Below are 23,741 nucleotides of genomic sequence, written 5' to 3' on the forward strand. Positions count from 1 at the left end.
CCTAAAACAAAACAAAACAAAACAAAACAAAACAAAACAAAACAAACAAACACACAAACAAAAAAACAGGGCCTGGGTGCCTGGCTGGCTCAGTCGGTAGAATATATGACTCTTGATCTCAGGTTGTAAGTCCGAGCCCAAGCTGGGTGTAGAGATTACTATAAAACAAAACAAAAACAACATAAACAAAATCAGGGTTCAAATGCCCTATCTTCCACTTTATAGATGGTCAAAACCCGACATTTGTTTCTTCAGGTATAAAACAGAACTAATAAAACAAGGGCACCTGGGTGGCTCAGTCAGTTAAGCATCTGGCTCTTGGTTTAGGCTGGGGTTAGGATCTCAGGGTTGTGGGATCCTGCTCAGCGGGGAGTCTGCTTGAGGTTCTCTCTCTCCCTCTTCTTCTGCCCACCTACCCACCCCTTGCTAGCTCGCTTTCTCTCCCTCTAAAACAAATAAATCTTTAAAAAAAAAAAAAAGGAAGTAATCATTATCATAAAACTTAAGGATAATATACATAAAAATACCTTACACATAACAGGTATTCAATTAAATTATTTATTTAATAGAACAGAAACAGGTCTATAAACCTAATAGAACACAAATACAAAAAGGAACAGTTACAAGAACAATCAAAATTATAAGCTGTGCAAAAACAACTCTACAATTTTCAAGAAGAAATCAAGCTACTTTTTAGAGAACAAAGGAATAGGAGTCAGAGGTCCTGGGTCTTTGTTTGCAACTAACTGGTTAAATGACCCTTGGCAAATAAACTTGAACCTCAATATCCTCTATTATAAAATGAAAGGATTATTAGCCAAAAACTATTCTGTGATTTTTAGCAATGTCACACAACCATAACAAACCTAAACCTAGCTCGGCAGTACCTCAAAATAGTGTTTATAAACTGACTCACAGAAGAGAAAAACTATGAAAGGCCATATGATAGGCAGAGGCAGTTCAGGTAGAGCAAAAGGTTTCAAACTGACACTGAAAAAAGATGAATAAAATTAAAGACGATAAACTTGTTACTAACATAGTGAGGATTATTAAATAGGTAGAGCATAATGAGAAAGACCAGTGAGGAGACAGGGTATAGAATCAAGGAGCAAGAATCAAAGATCCACTTGGCTGTGACGTTCAAAACTGATTTGGGGGGAATAAAATTTGAAGAGAAAATTTCATAAATCTAAACAGGAGGTGACCAAGATTTGAGTTGGGTCACAAAGCAGAGAAAAAGAGGAGATAAACTCATTTTCAGGAACCGAGAAAATTTAGCAACCAAGTAACCCAATAAAAGATAGCAATAAAGTAATCCAATAAAAAATAATTTTAAAAAATGTATTAAAGACTAAAGACATAAGGAAATATGGCCTGAATAACAAGAACATCTCTATGACCTAACAGTTTTTAATATAATCAGTATTATGAAACCATTTCCTAAAACTCTGTTTTTCAAACTGAAGGTCTGAACAATTTTTTAATATAATGGAAAAAAAATGTCAAGATTATGTCACAGAATAGATGTAAATACTGCTTTAACTGAAACTTCTATCTCAGTTTTCTGTGTATAAACACATATGCCTGTGCTAGGTTGAAACATAAAATGCATTTCTTACTTTTTTTGCATTATGGTCAAAAAAGTTTCAAAACTTTGTATTATGAAGTTTTCAAACATAGAGGATAGAATAATACGAAGTCCTCATATATCATTTAGCTTCAACAATTTCTGAATGTCATTTTTTTCCTGAATGTCATTTTTATTGAAATCCTTTACTGAAAGGAGGTGAAAACCATGAAGTAGTATTAATAGCAGAGGAAATACAAGGTTTCCTTAAAACTTGTATATTGCAATAAAAAATGAGGAAATAACATTTAGATGAAACTTCCTGTATTTTCCCCAAAGGCTTTCCATTTATAAAGGACAAGTTTAATACTTATATTCCTTTAGTATTCAATATGATCTCACAAATGTCAAGGCGTAGACCTTGTTTGCTCTGAAATGTTCACAAATCAAAAAACTTTACATGTCAATTATTTTTGTGAGTTAATCACTATAAATTACATACCAGGATTAAAAACCTAGTCTTGGGGTGCCTGGGTGGCTCAGTTGGTTAAATCTGTGACTCTTGATCTCAGTTCAGAATCCTAATTCAAGACCCAGGTGGATTCCACACTGGGTAGAGAGCCTACTTTAAAAAACAAACAGGGTATCTGGGTGGCTCAGTCAGTAAAGCGACTGCCTTCGGCTCAGGTCATGATCCTAGGGTCCTGGGATGAAGTCCCACACCGGGCTCCCTGCTCCACTGGGAGTCTGCTTCTCCCTCTGCCCCTCCTCCTCCCACTGGCTCTCTCAATCTCTCTCTCTCTCTCTCAAATAAGTAAATAAAATCTTAAAAAAAAAAATAACCTAATCTTAAAATTAAGAACAAATTTTGGGGCACCTGGGTTGCTCAGTTGGTAAGCATCTGCCTTCGGCTCAGGTCATGATCCCAGGGTCCTGGGATTGAGCCCCACATCAGGTTTCCTGCTCAGTGGGAAGCCTGCTTCTCCCTCTCCTACTCACCCTGCTTGTGTTCCCTCTCTTGCAAGTCTGTCAAATAAATAAATAAATCTTTAGGGGGGGAAAAAAAAAAAGACTAACTTCTCTAGTTTTATTTCATCATAAATCTAAAAAGTTCAAGAGAACTGATAATATTTAATAAATATTAGACTGATGGATATAAGCAATATAGAACATTAATATTTGCAAAAATAATTTCAAGCCCAGGGAGCCTGGGTGGCTCAGTCAGTTAAGTGACTAATGAATGATCTCAGCTCAGGTCTCAATCTCAGAATCGTTGAGTTCAAGCTCTGTCTCAGATGCTGAGCCTCCATTAAAAAAAAAATAATAATAATAATAATAATATCATCAAGTCCCTAAATTACTAAGCAATAAGTGTATTTTTCTAACCCCTAAAATGTTAGAAAACTTTTTAAAAATTAAGAAATACCAGGACACCTGTATGGCTTGTTGGTTGGGCCTCCAACTCTTCATTTCCACTGGGGTCATGGGTCTTGGAATCATGGGACCAAGCCCCTCCTCAGGCTCCACCCTCTGTGCACTTTCTAAATAAACGGATAAAATCTTTAAAAAAATTTTTAAATACCTACTTTTAAAAAAATATTTATTTATTTATTTGAGAGAGTGTGAGTGGGGAGATGGGTAGAGGGAGAGAATCTTCCAGCAGACTCCCCCTGAGCAGAGTCTGGTGCACACATCCAGGTCTCCAGCGTTTGATCACACCCATGAGATCATGACCTGAGCTGGAACCAAGAATCCAATGCTTATTCCTAAAAAATATCTACTTGAAAGCACACCAAAAGATCAGTTCACTGTTTATTTCTGTACACTAACTCACCTCACCATACCACTACTAATACTAATTAAAGAGAGAAATGGGTTTTGTAAATCAGACATATCACAGCTGATTTTTATATTGTTTATTTGCTAAACCAGTTTTTGTTTATTTTTTTAAAGATTTTTATTTACTTATTTGAGAGAGAGAGCGCCTGAGCATGCAGGGCAGAGGGGCAGAAGGAGAGAAGCAGACTCCCTGCTGAGCTCTGAGCCTGATCCCAGAAGGGAGATCACTAACTGAACCTACCAGGTGCCCAGCTAAACCAGTTTTTTTTTTTTTTTAATTACATGCAACAGCAAATCCTATTAACTTCATAATGCTATTTTATTTTGTTGTTGTTCTAAGCAGGTTCCACACCTCGCAAGGAGCCTAATTGCAGGGCTTGAACTCAGGACCCCAGATCCAGACCTGAGCTCTGGACACTTAACTAAACCACCCAGGCACTCCTCAGAGTGCTATTTTAAAACATTTTTCTGGGACAACTGGGTGACTCTGTTAGTTAAGCATCTGCCTTTGGCTCAGGTCATGATGTAGGGTCCTGGAATTGAGTCCCACGTCGGGCTCCCTGCTCAGCCAGGAGTCTGCTTCTCCCACCCCCCTGCTTGTGTGCTCGCATGCACACTCTCTCACTCTCTAATTAAAACAAAAACAAAAATAAAAACAAAACCATTTTTCCTATCCTAATCTAACACCTTAAGGAACTTGAAGAGTTTCTCAATGTCATTTTTTTAAACTTTCTATTATGGAAATTTTAAAACATACACAAAAACACAGAAAATATTACAGTAAATTCCCATATAGCTAACATCTAATATCAACAATTTTTTAAAAGATTTTATGTATTTATTAGAGAGAGAGAGAGCATGTAGGCGCACGAGCAGAGTAGGGAGAGGGGCAGAGGGAAGACTCCCTGCTGGGGAGGGGAGTTGGGTTCTGCTCAATCCCAGGACCCTGAGACCATTACAGGAGCTATTACATGATTGTCATATAATGTACATGAGCCAAAGGCAGCGCTTAACCAGTGAGCCACCCAAGCACCCCCAACAATTTTTTTTTTAAGTTTGTTTATTTATTTCAGTAATCTCTACACCCAAGGTAGGGCTCGAACTCACAGCCCCAAGATCAAGAGTCACATGCTCTTTGAGGGAGCCAGCCAGATCCACTTAGCTTCAACAACTTTTGAATATCATTTTTTTCCTTGTCATTTTTAATTTAACAACTTTTTAAAAACAATACTAAAACATATTTACATTTAAGTACAACTCACAAACTGCCCATTAATGTGTTCTGGCCAATGATTAATTACCTTCATGGAAAAAATGTTTTTAGAAATATTTTTTCATATGATGCAATACTGAAAAGTTATTACTCAATATTAATTTCAAAGCTCATTTAATCCTTTTTTCTAATTAAAATAAACAGCAAAGCTGATAAAAATTTACCACAGAGGGTATGTCTCAGTCAGTTAAGTGGCTGCGTTCCACTCAGGTCATGATCTCAGATCCTGGGATCAAGCCCCTCATCACACACGTGGAGCCTCCTGCTCTGCAGGGAGTCTGCTTCTCTCTCTCTCTCTCTCTTTGCCCCTCCCCATCACTGGTTTTCTCTCTCCCAAAAAAATAAAAAAATTTTTTTTTTAATTTTTACCACAGAATTTAGAAATATAAAAATTATTTTAAGACACTGAAAATTTTAAAAAATTAAAACTATCACCTGGTTCTGTAACATAAAACATATTCAAACTTTACATTTTGTAGGAAAACAGAGCCTTCAAAATTACTTCTCCTGTCTACCAGAGATTTTCTGGCTTTCAAGGACATGTAGTTCCTTTACACAAAGGATAACTGTCCCAATTATTATATTTCAGGTAGTAATTTAAAGAAAGAAAGTTCAGAGACCATACTACTTAAATCTTATAGGCCCAATTGTTCCTCTCTTCTAAAGTTTACTGAATTCAGGCAAGCAGGTGAGAGCTCTATATTATAATTATATAAACATTACCAGAAATGCTAAAATATATGCAGATCCATACTATGTTTGAGTTAAAATTATGGCTGTTAAAATGCTTACTCTTGCTTGTGACTCTCCTAAAAGCTTCCATGAACAAACTCACTCCTCTTAAATTCCACTGTTACTTGAACCTCATATGGCATGCCTGGGCAAATTTGATGACTTGGATTTTGTTTTAGAAGCCAGGCTTACTGCCAAGTCTGCTGTGTCTACTCCCCTGACCCACCAGGACAGCTTTAGACAACACCTCTTGTATTTATGTTACTGCTGTGAGCAGTCAAACTGCAGCTTACTATCAAATGAGGCTCAACCTACTCAGGTTTCCTAACTCTTAAGAGTAATGCGACTGACTTCACCTTCTTATGGCTTCCTCAACCCCACCTCTTATTTAAAATAAAACATCACCATACTGAATCACGAACTACTCAATACTAATACGGAAAGTAAAGGACGCATTAAGTTCACGATCAGTAACACAACTGCTTATCTTCTCTTAGTAGGCTTCCATTTTATGTACCAGTACTTCATTACATTCTTTAAAGAAAAACACATTTCACATTTTCTTACCAAAAATGTCTTTATGATCACACTTTACTGAAAAAAATAAATAAAGAGCAAAACTCAAAAGCAGAGCTTGGGATATACCCTCATTAAAAATACATACGATTATTGGCAAAGTTTACTGGTTGTCACAGAAAGGCAAGTCATAACGATAAACTGATCCTACAATTAAATTAAATTAAATTAATACCTTAAATGCCCTTAAATGCTGAAGATACAGATCTTACAATACCCACAATTGCTTGGCCATGTACATAACACCCAAGTTTTAATTTTTATATCACGTAATATAAATACTACAGTATTACTTCTACTAAATTTAAAAAATATGCCAAAATGTCCCTTTTGTATTGGCAAACAGGAAAACCTAAGAAAGTGCAGGTATAGCAATGCTATTACATATGAAAGCTCCATCACAAAATTCTGCTAATATCCCCAGGAGCACCTACCCCTATCAGGAAGTGTCAGAGAGACAGAATATTAAATTATTCTTCCAAGTGAAATACTGAAATATTTGTCAGCGACTCAATCACCAAATACATATTCTCACTGCATTCAAGTCTAAAAACGTTGACCTATGGTATGAAAGTAAGGCTCAGCAGTAATCCTCTCCTCGTATATACTACCTAATGCACTATACAAACACACCATTAAATTTCTACAGGAAACCATAGAAGCAACTTCCCTTTTTTCATACTGATTTAAATATCCAATTATACTTAGTATGGTTAGCAAATCAACCAACTTCACACCATACGGAGTAACAGTTTAATTCCAGAAAGTAGAAAAACATAAAAGCAAGTGACCTTCAGTATTTTTATTTAGAAAAATATGAGAAAGGAGGTTAACACTGAAAAGAATAATATTTTAAGATAAAATAAAAATGTCTAAGACAAATATTCCAATTTCTCTAAGCAAGGTTTAAATAACTGGATCTCCTACCTGTCCCTACTCACTTGCATGTCTAAGTTTAGCACAAGGAAAAGGGTCTAGGAAAAAAGAGGAAATAAAAAATAACCTATCAGTGTGTGTGTGCGTGCCCACACGTGTGCGTTAAGAAATGTTAACTATCAGCACTTAATGAGCACTACTGGACCAAAAACTATGCTAAGAGTTTAAATATATTATCTCACTTAACATCAGATAAAACAAAAACTTTGAGTAAAAATTATCAATAAAAACTGTAAAGTGAGAAAATTATCTCAAATTATAAAAAACACATGAATCAAATTTTCAAGCACTAAACAAAGGACACTACAAATTAAAGGCTTTGACAATCATCCTGGAAAAGTTCCTCAGATTTACGTAGGAAATGTTGTGTAATAAAGTGATATCCAATAAAATTACACATATCTTATCCTAAAGCAAATTTCTCAAAAAAATGCATATTGTATCTAAGATATTTCTCCCCTCTTAAAAAGCATCAATAGATATTATGCAGCTAGTATATGGCACACACTCCTCCCGGTGACTCTCATTCAGGACTAGAAAGTCAATATTTAAGAATAGACCAACCCTGAGAGTCAAACTTTGAATTTGAAAAGATTAGTATAACATCAAGCTAAATTAGAGATACACAATCAGTACCTTCAAATATAGCACCAGAAGCTGCCCTTTATAATGGCAAATAATGTTAGTGAAATGCATTAAACACTAACCAATTTAAAATTTTCTATTTACTATTGAAGTTTATCTTCATCTTGAAGCAAGGCATTAAGTAAAAGAAAATTTAAAATAGAATAGTTTGATTCATTTTTAATTGAAAAAAAAAATCAAAACCAGCACTGTCCTCATAGCTAAGGACTCCAGGGTCTTAAATTTTCTTTAATGGAAAAATCTCAAAACAACTCACTAAGCAATAATCTTAAAAACTCAGTTATGGGGGGCACGTGGGTGGCTAGGGGGGGTTAAAGCCTCTGCCTTAGGCTCGGGTCGTGGTCTCGGGATCCTGGGATCGAGCCCCGCATCGGGCTCTCTGCTTGGCGGGGAGCCTGCTTCCTCCTCTCTCTCTGCCTGCCTCTCTGACTGACTACTTGTGGTCTCTGTTTATCAAATAAATAAAAAAAATCTTAAAAAAAAAACAACAACTCAGTCATAGGGTCATCTGGGTGGCTTAGTCATTAAGCATCTGCCTTTGGCTCAGGTCATGATCCCAGGATCCTTGGGATCGAGCCACGTTGATAGGCACCTTGCTCAGCAGGAAGCCTGCTTCTCCCTCTCCCACTTTTATGTTCCCGCTCTAGCTGTCTCTCAGTCAAATAAATAAATAAAATCTTAAAAAAAAACCTGTCATAAATGTATCCAACATTATCAAGTATCAAAACATCTAATTTGTACTTTAACAAGCTTGCTCTTAGAACATTCTCTAAATTCAGCTCCTCCACTTATCCTCAGTTCCTATCCATTATCCCTTCCTCCAAATATTTTTCAAAAATCTTCCGTATGGAAATTTACATGTAATACAAACCAAACCCTCAAAGAGATGGAAAACCTTCAGTCCCAAATTACCAAGATCTGCTGTCTGATGGGATTGACCACTAAAAGCCAAAGAACTGAAAAAAGTCTCATTAATTTCCTCTACCACAAAAAAAGTTAGCACTGACTGAAAACTTAAGCAATATTTATTCATTAATTCAACACATACTGGGTGCCCACTTATGTTAAAGGCACTATGCTAGGCACCAATCATACAACTACGAACACGATACAGACACTATCCCCGCCTTCATGAAACCTTCCATCCAGTAAGGAAGTGAATCCATAAACATGTAAACACACTGATATAACCCCATACCAACCTTAATTTTGCCAAGCAATTTATTTTATTTTATTTTATTTTATTTTATTTTAATTTATTTGAGAGAGAGCGAGCATGAGAAGAGGGAGGGTCAGAGGAAGAAGAAGACTCCCTGCCAAGCAGGGAGCCTGATGCGGGACTTGATCCCAGGACTCCAGGATCATGACCTGAGCTGAAGGCAGTCACTTAAGCAACTGAGCCACCCGGGTGCCCTCTGCCAAGCAATTTTATTCTTATGTCTCATTTTACTGCATTTTACCATCCTAAGAGCATGTCAGTTAATCTACTTGTTCCCTCAAACTACACATACATAGCAGCACCTTGGTGGCTTAGTTGGTTAAGTGACAGCCTTCAGTTCAGGTCACGATCTCTGTATCCTGAGATCGAGCCCCCTATCTGGCTCCCAGAGAGCCTGCTTCTCCTCTCCCTCACCCTCACACTGCTTTGGCATTCTCTCTCTATCAAGTAAATAAATAAAATCTTCAAACTACACACTCATCATTATGCTTACTAAAATGAAAACTAATTTTGTGAACATATGACATATAATATATAAAGTAATTTTGAACATATAACACATCCTTCTCAGGAGAATTTTTAAATTAGCTGCTATGTATTCACAGCAGCACTATTCACAATAACCAAAGGTCCAAATGTCCATCAATGGAGGAATGGATAAACTGGGGTATGTATACAATAGAATATTACTCAGCCATATAAACGAATAAAGTAATGACATATTCTACAACATGGATGAACCGTGAACTACTATGCTAAGTGAAAGAAGTCAAACACTTTTGTATGAGTCCATTTACATGAAATACCCAGAATTGGTAAATCCACACAAACAAATCCCAGATTAGGGACTGGGAGGCCAGGGAGTGGGAGGGAACAAGGGAGAATGAGGAACAACTACTTAAAATAGGTTTGGGGTTTCCTTCTGCAGTGTTGAAAATGTTTTGGAACTAGATAGAAGAGGTTGCACAACACTGTCAATGCACTAAATATCACTGAATTGCTCACTTTAAAATGGGTATGTCATGTATATTTCACCTTAAGGTGGAAAGGGGGGGGGCTTTAAAAAAAACAGCTACCACAATATTTTAAAGTGAACTTTTTATCAAATAAAACTGCTCAAGTTTAAATTTGGGAATTTCAGGTACAGGTCAAGTTTCAAACCTTAACTCCTCCCAGATCCATTTTAATACCAAAATGGTTTTTGGGGTTTTATGGCAAAAATCATTTCTTAAAAAGCTGTTTTCATAGCTCTTAAATGTTATCCAATATTTTGGATGTACATACAATTCCTACTTACACGAGGATACTCCTTTATTGATCATGAATTTGGTATATAACATGCCCTAATCAAGTCTGTGCTCAAAAAAAGTCTGCGGAGATCATCAACTGTTTATCTTCTTTATAATAAAAATACTCATTAAAATGGTTTTTTACCTTATTAAATCCCAATAATCTAAACACAAAATTCAGTGCTACTCTCTCCACAAATTCCCCTTTTTCCATTGCTACCTATGTGGTAACACATACCACCACTCAGTCTGCGCAGGGGCATAATTATTTGGGTTATGTGTCCCCCCCCTCCCATTTCCCAAGCTCCTTGAGGGGCCTCAGTCCTCTTTTGCGTCCAACACAACACTACAAAGTACCTAACAGTGTCTTCAAGGTAACAGGTGCTCAGTCAGTGGAACTGAAATAAACTCAGGCAAGAAATAACTACTGTAAGTTACTATGTTGAAAAAGACAACGTATAAAGACTAAAAGGGCTGATAAGACAAATACTGTCCAAAAAATCCTTTGGCTTTCACGTTCAGATATGTATTTCAATGCAATGCTACAGAAAAGTCTGTGGAACATCAATATCATCATGAAGTAATTCAACTAATACCCAGAAAGAATAGAGATTAATCTTATCCATCTCTCTTTTGAAGTTCGCCTGCATATGCAATAGGGAAACTGAACTTAATGAACCACACTATTCCAAACCAGGTCACTTGAGAGCTCTAAGTCCCCAGCCATCCTGTTTCTATTTCCTGATTGGTCTGACCTCCAAGCATTATGGTGCCCAACCTTCCCAATTCACCATCTCCTCTAAAACATCTTCTGAGGTGAGGTTTTGATTGAAACAAAAATTCACTTCCAGAACTTTCTAGAATTATGAAGAAGGCACCCCACTTTTTTTAATATTCCGAAACATTTTGCTCAAGAAAAGAAATCCAGTTTTCAGAAAAGTCCCGTTATAATTCCTCTTCGAATTACATGTGGGCCATAAACTTGCACAAGTGTTGTTAACGCGATGGCATTACTCTCCCAACAAAGTAGATTTAAGCAGACATATGCACGAATTTTTGAGAACTCCTACACCTCAAGAATGTGCACCTAACAACAACAACAAAAACAACAAATGTTAAAAACCTGGGATAGATGAAAAGCCAAACGCGCTTACACTTCACGGGGACAGCTTTTTCTCTGCACCACGCTGGCAAAGCAGCGACAACCAGACGCCACTTGGGCAACGGCCCCGACCCTCGGCCTCCAAACCGCAGGCGTCCACTGGCCACAGGCGTCCCGGAGTCGAGTTCCCCACTAGTTCGCCTCCAGCCAAGCCCGCGGCCACTTCCACGTCGCTGCGACCCACCGGCCTCTTCAGCAACTTAAATCCGCTCTTCACTCACCGCACGCACAAACACACAAACATGCACACACGGTGTTACCAATCCCAGGACAACCAAGGTACAGGGAACGGGCGAGCTCGTGCGAACCAAGAGAGGAAGGGACGCTCTCCAGTCCCGCCCCGCCCGGCACCCACCTGCAGGCCGCGAGCCCGAGGGCGGCGGCGCCGGCGCCCCGTCCTCGCCGAAGACGAGTTTGAAGTCGAGCTCGTCGTGGGCGCCACAGTTTGCAGTAGTCATCGGCGTGGCCCAGGGTGCTTGCGGCTCCTCCTCTGGCGGCGGCGGCGACGGAGGCGGCGGAGGCGGCAGCTCTTCAGCGCCGCTTCATGCCGGGCCGCGCGGGCCAGGAGGTCGCGGCTCCGCGGCAAAGTTTCCGGGCGGGGACCGTGACACCGAGCGTTCCGTTCCAAACTCGAAAGCTAGCCGCGCCAGGAGCCGCCGCCACAGTCTGTCGCTGGTGCCTAAGCCGCCACGGCCACCTTAGCAGATACTCTCCGCCCCACAACAGCCGCCTCCGCCAGCGCGCTGCCGCGCAGTGTAGCACGCCTAACCCCGCCCCCTACTGCGCGCCCAGACACCGTGCTGCCCATAGGTCACTGGAGCCACAGCTGCCCAAAGGCTCCGCCCCCTCACCGGCCTACCGCGTGATTCCCTCCCCGGGAGAAGGAAGTCACGTGCACAAAGAGCGTTGGATAGCCCCACTACCTCCTGGGAGTTGTAGTTCGGCCGCTATTCTCTCCTCAACTTCTAAACCAGGGCCCTCTAATTGGATTTGAGTGCAATCTAATCCACCCGCCAATCGAAGATCCCTTTCCTTATTGGGCAGAGCTCACGTCGAGTGGGGTTATGGGTTTGGTGATCGGCGGCCGAAATGTTGCTCTGATGGCTAGGTTTGGGGAAGGTGTCAGGGCCGGAGAGGGTTACGTGAACGCCACTCACGCACTCATCCTGCCACCCCAACCCTAATGGTGGAGTCTAGGGATAGCAGGGCTGGGCCGAGCCTTCAGCTAGAATGAGGCGGAGTCGGAGGAAACCTGCGCAGCAGCCGGAGGAGTCCCGAGTCTCAGCTCCTCAACAATGCAGACCCACCCCTTCGGGGCGGGGCCCACGCCGGGTGGCAGTGCCTTTGTCTGTCCCTACCAGCTGGCAGCTGCTCTCTGGAGGACAGCCGGCGCATTCGAGGCCTCGGCAAAGCCCCATGGGCAAGGTCGGTCCATGGCTGGAAGTCGAAGCCAATTGATCCAAAAAACCGGTGGTGAACTCGCACCACTCACGGGCTCGGTGACCTCAGCATCCCGGTGCACATCCGTGAAAGCGAGAAGACCCACTACCCAAACTGGGTGGTTGTTAGTGGAGAGGAAGTGACACCGTGTCTGAAGAACTGTTTTTCGCTCTCGGTCCCTCCCCAGCGGGCTTGTCTCCCCGTGAGACCAAGGATGCCTCCTCCTGGGCCTGGGGTGGAGGCCGTGCCAAGGGACGCTGAGCCTCGCTTGTTTACTTAGGGCTCCTTCAAGACCGTGTGGACTGGAAGCTGGGAGAAGTGGCAGTGAGCTACTTCCCTAGCTCCAGGCCCCACAGGGCATAGTATCTCTAGAAGCAAGTTGCCGCAGGAACCCAGGGCACTAGGTCTCAGACGCTTGGGTGCAGGTGCAAGGGCCCAGGCACTCACCCACAAAAAGGTGAAGAGGACAAAGTGGAATGCTTTATAGAAAGGTCTCAAAATATGGGGCACCTGGGTGGCTCAGTGGATTAAAGCTTCTACCTTCAGCTCAAGTCATGATCTCAGGGTCCTGGGATCCGGCCCAGGCCCAGCATCGGGCTCTCTGCTCGGTGGGGAGCCTGCTTCCCCCTCTTTCTGCCTGCCTCTCTGCCTGCTTGTGATCTCTCTCTCTCTGTCAAACAAATAAAATCTTAAAGAAAAGAAAGGTCTCAAAATATGGACTAAAGCCCAAGCTACCAGGGAGCCCTAGGGTAGGCCTAACTAGGCCTTGGGTCAGGACAGGTAATGTCCAGAGTAGATGAGATGCTCATCTTGGATAGGTTCATCCCTGAGGTCAGAAAATCTTTCCTGCCCCGAGCTCTGTACACATACCTGAGCTGGACCTAGGGAAGCAGAGATAAATTGGTCTCCCTTCAGGGGTTGGGGGAAAGGAGGCCAGCAATTCTATAATCACTGTGCAAAGAAATTAGGAATGTACCAGGATCTCCAGGAAGATTCATAATCCCCTGGGGTTGCAGGGCTTCCAAAGGACTAAGTAGGAACTGGAAAGATGATTGAGAGGTGAGGAAGATAATCCAGGCAGATAACAGATTTAAAAAACTTAGAAATCAGAAAGCACTGGCACTCAGCAGAAGCCGAAGGTAAGGCCAGATGAATGGGCAGAGAGCAACAGTCCACTGCAAAGTATCTAGACTTTATCTTGAGACCAGTAGGGAGCCATGAAAGGATTGAAAGCAACTTACATATTCAGAATTCTGGCAAAGGGGGAGGTTAGGGACACAAGAAAATAACAGGGGTCAAAGAGAGGGAGTAATCAGCACTGTGTGGTTGAAATATCCTAATGAGCAATTTCAGGATATGTTGTGGTCCCCCTGCCTAGACCGCTCCCCAAAATACTTCCCTAGGTTGTCATCTGGATTGAGGAAACAGACCTTTATCCATCCCCTCTGCCCTCCAAACCAGGGACTCAACTAGCCAGGCCAGGGGGAATGCAAGAGATAGATTCTGGACCTATCAGTCCCACCACTGGGAAGGGACCACACACAGAAGCTAGAGATGGCTTTAAAAATTCACCCATTCTCCAAATGCATACATCTGTGCATCTGTGCAATCCATCTGTGTACCCCAACCACTGTGCAGCTGGAGAACACTCAGAAGGGATTATGTTTTAGGAAGGTTTCTGGTCTGGAGGAAACTGAGAACTCTAACTGGATAAGGGCTGGAGCCACGGTGGGCACTGACTGCAGGAAAAGTGTTATCATCTTTGTCAGAAAGGCAGCAATGGCTAAGAGCCCTGCAGGCTGGAACGCAGGCCCACCCCACTCACATGGTCTCTCTACCCCTTTTCCTCAGCCAGGACCTCCCCTATCAACTCAAAAGCTCTTGTAAATGGCAGTAAGCCATCTGACCTGCCTCCAGCCTTCTGAGAGCCCTGTGAAACCAGGTGGCCAGGGGACTACCGCAGTAAATAGGACCCCAGACTGATGGACAAGGACTATGTGGGTTTCTGTATACTCCTCTCCCTCCTGTGTGAATGTGAGTCAAGCCTGAGATTTAGGGGAAGCCATTACTTTCATAGGCCTGGTCCTGAGCCCCCAGTGTTGAAGGCTCTCCTGTGGCCTCTGAGCCATGGGATGGTACAGCTTAGCTTAGCCCAGCCTAGCACCTTTTGTTCCACATTAGGGGAAATAGGAGCCTTGGAGGAAAGTCAGGGTTTAGAAAACTTCTTTCTTTCCATGCCACATATCCCATTCAACAAGCTTGTCTGATTGTTCTTTTGTGCCTGCTCCCCACACCCACACCAAGGCTGGCCATAGCGGCCACAAGAACTGCCCTTGAGCAGCTCCCAAGCTGGGCAGAAGCAATAACGGCCAACTACAACTGAAAAACGTTGGTTGCTGAGGTCAGCACAGAGGGCTGAGAAGACAGGGTCAGCACTTTGTCCTCAGATACTAGCCTGAGAAGTTTGGACTTGATCCAGAGGGCAGTGGAGAGCCACGGAAGGGTTCTGAGCAGGACTGACACCTGGAAAGAACTAAGTGTGCAGGGTTAAAAGATTCCCCACTCATCTGTGCACGAAGCCCAGTCTTGCTGTGGCCTTCGGAAGATGTGCCACCCCCTCCAGCTTTAGTCATCCCTCCTTCTCATGCCCAAAACCATGTGTCCCCAAAATGTGATGAGCTATGAGTAAGTCTTCAGTCTAGGTGGCTGGAATGGATGAATACGTATTATAGACACTGGCCCATAGAGGGCTTTGGGCATCTAAGTGTCCTAAATTTAAGGTGGGCATGGTGAGAACAATGAGAAGAGCTTTCAGACCTGACTGGGCCCTCCCAGTCGGTCCCAGACTTGTGCAGGTCACTGAGAGCAGGGCAGGCCTCTCTCAGGTATGCTAACATGAGACCATTTGAAAGCCAACATATACCTGGGATATACTTGGGATCTTGGCCAGATATCCTTAGTTATGAAATGCACAGGAGCCCCTTTCCACCTGCTCCCCTGTCAATGACCCTCTCCCCAGTGCTTTTCCTTGGCCCTCTAACTTCCCATATTCCAGCCTCTCTTTTTATTTTTCTAGCCTCTATCTTAACAGCTGAGCTTCACCCTGCCTCTCCTTCCCCAAAATCCAGAAATAAACCTAACCCCACCAGAGAAGGGGCTTCCCCAGGGAAAGTACACTGGTGGGAGAAAAGGCGGTACAGCCCAACCCCACAGAAGTGGATCTTAAGACTTGGTATTTGGCTAGCACAGGGTCCTTCCACAAGCTCTGACTAGTTCAGGATGCCCAGGGGTCCACTAGGGCCACCCTGTCTGCCCTGTTCCAGTTGGGATCTAAGGAAAGGAGGCATTTTAACTGAGACAGTTTTTTTGTGAGAAAAATCAGACAGAAATTGTGCCTAAAGCTTGATGGCTGAGACTGGACCAAGCCTCAGCTGTCTCCTGGGTGGGGTCCCTTCTCTTGGAGCGCTAGTCTAGGAAGCTAGGGCAGCCCCAGCATGAAGTGACCCCATTAGCCACACAGTGCCCCAATCACAGGCCTATTTATCCTCCAGCCAGCCTCCTGCAAGCAGAGAGCAGCTGATCTCCCTCTCCTCTGAGGGCCCTCAGGCCCAAAGAGAGCTAGAAGTGACTTTCCCAAGGTCAGACAGCAATGGGCTCTGGGAGGCAGCTGGTAGTGCGGTATCCTTATCTGCATACAGAAGAACAAGTGTGAGGGGAAGGGCGGTTCAGGGACTGAGACGGAGGCCTCACATGCCTGATCTTTCATTCGGTCCACCGGGGCCAGCAGCCTAGCACAGGGGCCTGACCCCAGCGACAGAAGAGAAACATAGCCTTGGCCTGGAGGGGAACGCTCCTCCCCAAAGAACTTGGAAAAGGGGAGGAGAAGTAGTGTGTTTACAGTGGAGGAAGCGGGGGTGGTGCAGGGCAGGGACCTTTGGTCAGAACGCCCCTCCCAGTAAGAGGGGGAGGCCCCATGAGATGTGGTAGCCGTTTGTTTGCTTCTCACTGCCAAGAGGAAATTAAAGAGAATCTGCCACTTCCTTCCGGCCCAAGTGGGATAGTGGGGGCTGGTGGCAGGCAGTGGCGTGGGTGGGCAATTGTGAGGGCCCTAAACTGCTGGCATCAGCAACGTGTGTCCTCAGTGTCCCCTGTCTGGAGCAGAGACCTCATCAGGTCTGGGCTCCAGCTAGCTAGGGGTCAAACCCAGGGCCCCCCACACTCACCTGAGCTGGTCCCTTCCGGGAGCACCAGATACCCTAATTGTCCCCCAGGTTCTATAGCACATCTCATCATGAAAATTCACTGATGGGCAGTACCTCAGGTTTGCCATCAGTAGAATGGGCTTCTTGGGCCTTCCTGGCTCATCCCAAGTCCTGTGTGCATTCAAGATGATACCCCTTCCACTTCCACGCAGACCCAGAAGGATATGCTTTAGGGAACTCCAACTCCGCACAGAGGATGGAAGTAGAATAATTACGCCAGGCCCTGTGTCTGTGTGTGAAGATGCCCAAGGCTAAAGCAGCCAGCTGTGGGGAAGGGTGGGGGGATCTTTATTGCACTGTATCAATGTCAGGTTGAGGAGGCACCACCTGAAAAGCTCCTGTTTTCAAAGAAAACACTGAGGTCACTGGGAACTCGGCCTTGCTACTCAGACCCACCAAGGGAGATGTGCACCCTAGGCACCCTTTAGCCTGTGCTCCAGGCTGACAGCCCAGGTCAGGACGTCGTAACTCCTGCCATGAACAGTCAGAGAATCGTCCGATGGCATCTGGTTCATGGTCTGCACCCATAGACATCTTACGGCCAGGCTCCTGAAGCAGGTGACCCAGGTAGGGACAATGCTCACCAGCCTCCCAGGGGGCTCTCTTCACCACTTCCCAAGGCCACAAAGAGCTTCTTGCACAGCTCCCCAGGCACCGTGTGCTCCTGATTTCTGGAACCCTCAGGGTCTTGGTCAATGGCCTCCCGCTTGCGCTTGTGCCAGGAGGGGCTCTCCTCGCCCAGGCGACCCTCAGGGAGGCCCCGGCTCCGCAGACAGACGATGGCCGCAGCCTGCTCCGCCAATTTCTTAGACTTGTCCCTGGGCAGATGAGGCATGGGACAATAAGGCACGTAGGTAGGTAGGCTGGTTGCAGGGCAAGAGGCTGGACAGGCCTGACTCTATAAACCCTTGGCAAAGATTCTAACAAGACCGAGGAAGCGGGTATTCGCCCGGGGATATCCACTGCCCAGGTACACCATCCTCCCCAAACCCTCTTCGGCCAAGGCTCAGTTCAGGCCCTTTGTCCCAAGCCCTCCATCCCAACTCACCACAAGGTAGACTGGTACTTTTGCTCAGCAACAGTCACGACAGAGCAGAAAAGGCGATCCAGGGGGCGCTGAACCTGGTGCAAAGAGAGGAAAGGAAATAGGGATGGCTGCATGGGGGCAAGAGGAATGAGTCCTGGGGCTCACCTGCTAGGACCATGTGGAAGACAGAAAAAGGGAAATACCTCCCACCGAAGTTAAATGAAGGCCACCCGTATCACATGGTCCTCCCCAGGAGAAGTGCCTGGTGCGTCTGCCGAGGAAGAAAGGCAGACACATAACCAGACAATGACACTCCAGTGTGTCAGGAGGTCAATCACGTACCTAAGCCAAGGGCCATCAGAGCCCTTAGCAGCGCGTGACTCTGGATCCTGCTCCTACTAACATTTGGATGGGCCAGGTCACACAAAATGAGGAGAAATTCGCCAGATGGCAAAGGGGTAAGAGGGGTCAAGGATGGGGCAGAGAAGGTACACTTGGCAGAACAACCAGGTGATACGGCTGGACAAAGAGCTGAGTGGATGAGACAGGAAGCAGAAAGACATGTGGGGAGCCTTGCGCTCTGTGCTGAGGTGCTAGGGCTTGACCCCAAAGGCACTGAGGAGAGGAGACTTGAGCAGGAAGGCAGAGGGCAGATTTGTTCTGGAAAAGTCACTCTGGAAGAGGGGGACACAAGTCCTGGAAGGAGATCAGAGGTAAGAAGGCTAGTCCAAAGAGACAGAGCACCCTAAATAAGGCATGGCCATGGGGACCAAAGGAGATGAAGCAAGACTGTCTTAAAGTTTCCACCATGGGGTCTCAGGTCGGGGGCCCAATTCTGAGCCCTACTGGCTGAGTCCTGGTCCAGACACATGTCTGTCTAACTTAGGTTTGAGCATCCTTCCTAAGTAAGCCACCTGGTCCTTTCCAGAGAAGTTTTCCTGATCTAAGCAATACCACCGGCAGAGACTGGCCCAAGCAGCCCCCTTACGTAGGTCTCAAGTTCAATTTTATGAAAGTGGTCAGAATTTGACAATAAGCCCACTGTCACAGGGAAGGAACTATCACATCAGCAACAGTCAGGCCACCAGCAACCACTGCCATGTCCACGGAGGGCAAAGCCAGCCTCAGTCAAGCAGTCTGGAATTCAGGGTACGAGCTATGGGTATGCTGGGAGCGATGGCACCGGCTGTGGGAGGCACTGTAGAGCAGGATGCAGGGCAGGCCACAGCCAAGAACTCACCGTGTCATACACAGGCTGCGCCAGCTTCTCCTTCCGGCACCATTCCAGCAGGCACATCTTGGGGGTGATCTGGGGTGAGTATGCTCTCCTAGGGCAAGGAGGGGAAGGAGTCAGGCCTTGCCCACAATCACCACCAGGTTGCTGCCTTAGGACTCCTGTACTTATTCCCCTGAGCTCCCATTTCTGTCCTCCCACCAGTGGTGTGGGATCTGGATTCTACCTAAAGGGAAGATGGGCTTCAGCATGCTTGGGGAACTAGGATACAAAGTGAACTCCCAGCACTCTGAACTCTAGCCTGGAAAACAACTTTCAATAGTAAAAAATGAAAGTCCAGGGGAGCCTGGGTGGCTCAGCTGATTAAGTGTCCTAACTGTTGATCTCAGCTCAGGTCACGATCTCAGGGTTATGAGTTCAGGTACCCCGATGGGCTCCATGCCCAGTGTGGAGCTTACTTAAAAAAAAGAAGAAGAAGAAGAAGATCCACTTTGCCTCTCAAGACAAGCCAGAGGGATCCGGTGGGGGTTGGGAACATAGGTGGCCAAGCAGTGGTCTGGGATCTAGCTCAGTACCCACCCTTATTATGTCCCCTGAGTTGTGGGACAAGGCGAATCAAAAAAAGAAGTTTGGTCACCCCAGGACAACACCCCTGACAGTGCTGCCTGCCCTTTAGGAACCATCTTCCCCAAACTGCCTTCTTTGGGATGCTGAAAAATGAGAACAAGGATCCAAACGAAGAAGACCTGTGATCCCTGAACTTGACATTAACCATGTATAGCAATCAGCCAGCTAAGGCCATGGGCCCTGGCCAAGCAGAGGCCAACCTGGAGACCTACCGGTCAAACTTGACAGCCATCTTAATGACACCAGAGGTGTCTTCAGCTGGCTCCACCGCAGCCTCTGGGGTTCTGGCCAAGAGTTCAGCCCGCCGGGCATTTAGCTCTCGTGTCATCTCCTCGTAGAAGGCACCAAGGCCAAAGGCCTCACTGTGGAAAGACAAGCAGAGTATAGCAAACCCCTTAGTGGACCCAGCATCCAGGAAACTACTGCAAGAGCCCAGGGTCTCACCGCTGAGAAATGACCACCCCACCCTCCTGCCCCCTCCCCCACACACGAAAACACCACTGAGACCTAGCCATCAGGAGGTTCCCTTACCTACCCCTGGGATCAGCCTTGACTGGCAGAGTGTGAGTGTGAGCCTCTGAGGCTGGACACTGGAGGGCAGGCTGGGCTGGGTGGAAAAGGCTATAAAGGTCACCTCTACCACCTGAGCCCAGCATCTCTTCCAAAGAAGAAAACACAGGCAAGTGTCCCCAGCCAGCAGTGAGCGAACTGACCTACACTGAACAAGTGCCTGGGTTATACACAGCCCCATCCTCATGTGGGCCCAAGGGAGGAAGAGACAGAGGCCACGACCACTAAGTGGTTCCCCACTTCCTGCCCGAGCCACAAGTAGTTAGGCCTAGCCTAAACTGAGGTACCACCCAGAACTACAGAGTTATACTCTTTCTCTCAGACTCACAAGATACCCAAGTCAAGCTAGTTAAGCTATGTGGGGTAGGGACAGAAACAACACCGCAAGCCCAGGTTTGGGAAGAGAGTTCTGACAACTCTTTTCCCTTCTAGCAAGCATCTTGAAGGCTAAAGCATATTCATGAGGTTGGGTACCTGGGCACAAGTGTGGTTTAGGAAAGTTTCTCTAAGGAGGGAGGAGGAAAGAGCATTCAGGCAGAAGACCCAGCATGAGCACAGATGTGGAGCTGGGAAAACAGACAAGCAGACAGGGAGCCAGAGGAATAGGTACCAGGCCAGGTTGTGAGGATCTACACCAAATGCAGGGGACCAAGGGGGAGCTTCCCAGACTGCAGTTATGGGTTGAGGGCACAGGCTCAGGCCAAGGGCTCAATTCTACAACCTCCACCTCCTGAGCATTGGGTCTAGTATGTGACAGATCTTTTACCATGAAAGCCCTTTCCTCCAGAATTCCCAAGCCCAGCCCCCATATTCCTCCATCCTACCAGCATTCTACTTCCCCAAATTCTGCTGTGAGGTCAGTCCAGGGATGGAAAGTTCCAAAGCTTCGTTAAGTTTCCTCTTCTGTGAGGTGAAACTGTACCACAACCCCACTCCTATACATCCACCTCCAGAAGCTGCATCCTTGGTCCCAGACAGTCAGTTTAGGGCTCATAGTCAAGCCTGGCAATGTCTGCAAGGAATGACGGATAGCCATTGCCCCTCTCACCAAATTTCCTGGGAAGACTGGGCAGCATGGAGCAACCTTCCCTGGGGCGACTCCAACTGTTCTCGTAGCATCTGGCACAAGCAGTACTTGGTGTTGGTGTAGTGGTTCTCATACTGTATGGCCTGAGGGAAGAAGCAGCATGAGCCCACTTGCTGCCCAGGCAGGCTCTGAGGCCTGAGCTATGCCCTGATGGCAGAGAAAGGGGCTCCAAGGGGACAGCAGAGGTGTGCCTGCAGTTGGGGCACTGTGAGCCCATAAGGAAAACCACCTCCATCCTGGCCATCTACTCCTCCAGCGAGCAGTACAAAGCTCAAGAGTCACAGCTGAGATCCAGGGTTAGGAGCATGCTCAACCAGACAGGCCAAAGGATGTCCAGATATGTAGGGAGCACCTCCTGCTTCAGCCACCACAGGCTACCACGGAGGACTTGCTGCTCTTCCAGGGCAAGGACAGGGAGCAAGTCAGATTCTGGGGTGGCAGGAGCCACATCAGGATAGGGACAAGATTCTTCTGTTTCTATACACAGTGGATACCTTCCTTGCCCACATCTTAAATAACCTGTCTCCAACATCCCACCTGCATGGGAAAGCACAGCACCATCTACCAATCATGTTCACATGTGACTTGTCCCCTCATTGAGTTTCACAAGTCTCACAAGCATGAGGTGCAGCTGTTACCACTACTCCTGACAAATGCAGGCTCAGGGAGGCAAGCTGACTGCACAGAGAAGCACACTAGAAGCTCTGCCTGGCTGGGGCAGATAGGAAAGCCCTGGGTGAGAGATGCCCTGGCCCTCTAGAATACCCTCCCAGCCCTCACCCTCTATACCCTTCTAATATCCCCACCTAGGCCTATGTCTTCAGCACCTGGGAAGGCAGTATGACATGAAGAAGACAAAGCAGCGATCTGCTGGCAAGCCCCAGCTAGTGGGAAGGGCTTGATTCAGCTTGTCAGGGACAGAAGGCACCTGGCTGGACCAGAAGCAGCCCTGCCTTTGCTTGTAAGCCACTCCTTTCCTCCAGGACAACAGCTCTTGAGGAGCTGCCAAAGGACACACTAAGTAGGAATGATAACATCACCTTTCACAGGGAGCAGTGCTGAGTGTATCTTCCCTGCTACAGATGTGCCAGCCAGCTGCAAGAGCCAGACAGGTGGCCTGGGCTAAGGCAACCCCCCCTTTGTCTCTGGCTGGCCCAGAGTATGGGAGAGCCCAGTAGTCACCAATCTGCCCAACAGGACATGTGAAACCCAGGGAATGAGGGCTGTAGCATCAAGCAGGGGAGGCTCTAGAATAGAAACTGCCTATCTCTGGACAGAAGCCTCAGGGCCTCCTACCATTGCCAGCTTGCACAGTCCTGGGGATACCCATAGGCCATGGTGGCCACAGCAACCATAGGCATGGCCAGGGCCTCAAGAGGGTATGGGCAGTCTGAGGATCTGAGAAGCTCTTGATCTCCCAGAAGGGTGTGAGCCCCAGTATTGAAGAGGATGAGGGCTGGACTCTCTGCTCAGGCCCAACACACCAAAGAATTAGAAGTCCACTGACTAGGGGCACCTGGGTGGCTCAGTGGGTTAAGCCTCTGCCTTCAGCTCAGGTCATGATCTCAGGTTCCTGGGATCGAGCCCCGCATCAGGCTCTCTGCTCAGCAGGGAGCCTGCTTCCCTTCCTCTCTCTCTGCCTGCCTCTCTGCCTACTTGTGATCTCTGTCAAATAAATAAGTAAAATCTTAAAAAAAAAAAAAAGAAGTCCACTGACTATCTCTGCCTGCAAACATGTTCAGAGTCTCACAGAATTCTAGGATTGTGCCAAAGGGACAGGACAGGTGAACTGGTCAAAAAAGTTCCTTCAGAGGTAAATGCCTCTGCCACTACCATCAAGATCTCAGTAAGAGGAAAAGGTTAGTCCCTAAGGAGAGGGTTAAAGTTAGGCTTGTCCCTAAGTCAGAGGGTAAAGGGTTCTAGGAATTAGCAAAAAAAAAAAAAAAAAAAAAGTGTTTTAGAAGTGATTCTAACTTATGACCAAAGAAAAGTCTCTATAATCTGTGCTCAACAACAGCTACCATGGCTCCTCCAGGCTGTGGCTGCTTAGGCGCCAACCCTTTGGCACGGGTGTCTTCAGTGATACAGACACCACTGTCACTGTGCGTGCATGTATGGCGGTGGGGTTATGAGAGAGAAAGGGAAAGACATCACATGTTTGGACCCTGGCAGCATCCAGAATCCAGGGGTCCTTACTATGACCCCCACGCCTGGAAGCTTCAGAAGGAGGTGATGGTAGAGGCAGGACTCCCCAGC

General features: G+C 45.9%; 2 protein-coding genes and 1 long non-coding RNA gene across 11 annotated transcripts in view; 1 reads left to right on the forward strand and 2 right to left on the reverse strand.

Moving 5' to 3' along the window:
* The window catches only part of NFATC3 (nuclear factor of activated T cells 3), a 130,346-nt gene extending 118,029 nt beyond the window's left edge, over window positions 1–12,317 (reverse strand). Inside the window, exon 1 of one of the 2 annotated variants that reach the window (XM_032854124.1) lies at window positions 11,594–12,309. In XM_032854124.1, coding sequence (XP_032710015.1) covers window positions 11,594–11,696 — 103 coding nt within the window. In that variant the 5' untranslated portion in view covers window positions 11,697–12,309. Of the gene's footprint in view, window positions 1–11,593 lie in introns of both variants that reach the window. The other variant, XM_032854125.1, reaches the window with a different exon arrangement.
* Window positions 1,266–23,025, forward strand: LOC116865731. The gene is made up of 3 exons (XR_004382257.1): window positions 1,266–1,341; window positions 14,082–14,084; window positions 22,996–23,025. It is a non-coding gene; the product is annotated as an uncharacterized LOC116865731 (long non-coding RNA).
* DUS2 (dihydrouridine synthase 2) overlaps window positions 17,205–23,741 on the reverse strand; it is a 51,210-nt gene continuing 44,673 nt past the window's right edge. For 4 of the 8 annotated variants that reach the window (XM_032854137.1, XM_032854136.1, XM_032854138.1 and 1 more), the window contains 5 exons: window positions 21,447–21,568; window positions 20,041–20,190; window positions 19,208–19,295; window positions 17,989–18,062; window positions 17,205–17,758 (listed from right to left, as the gene is read on the reverse strand). In XM_032854137.1, coding sequence (XP_032710028.1) covers window positions 17,521–17,758; window positions 17,989–18,062; window positions 19,208–19,295; window positions 20,041–20,190; window positions 21,447–21,568 — 672 coding nt within the window. In that variant the 3' untranslated portion in view covers window positions 17,205–17,520. The remainder of the gene's footprint in view (window positions 17,759–17,988; window positions 18,063–19,207; window positions 19,296–20,040; window positions 20,191–21,446; window positions 21,569–23,741) is intronic. The other 4 variants (XM_032854134.1, XM_032854133.1, XM_032854135.1 and 1 more) reach the window with 1 other exon arrangement.

This window comes from Lontra canadensis, unplaced genomic scaffold (genome assembly GCF_010015895.1).
Source record: "Lontra canadensis isolate GAN:19392208 unplaced genomic scaffold, GSC_riverotter_1.0 scaffold8, whole genome shotgun sequence".
Lineage (NCBI taxonomy): Eukaryota > Metazoa > Chordata > Mammalia > Carnivora > Mustelidae > Lontra > Lontra canadensis.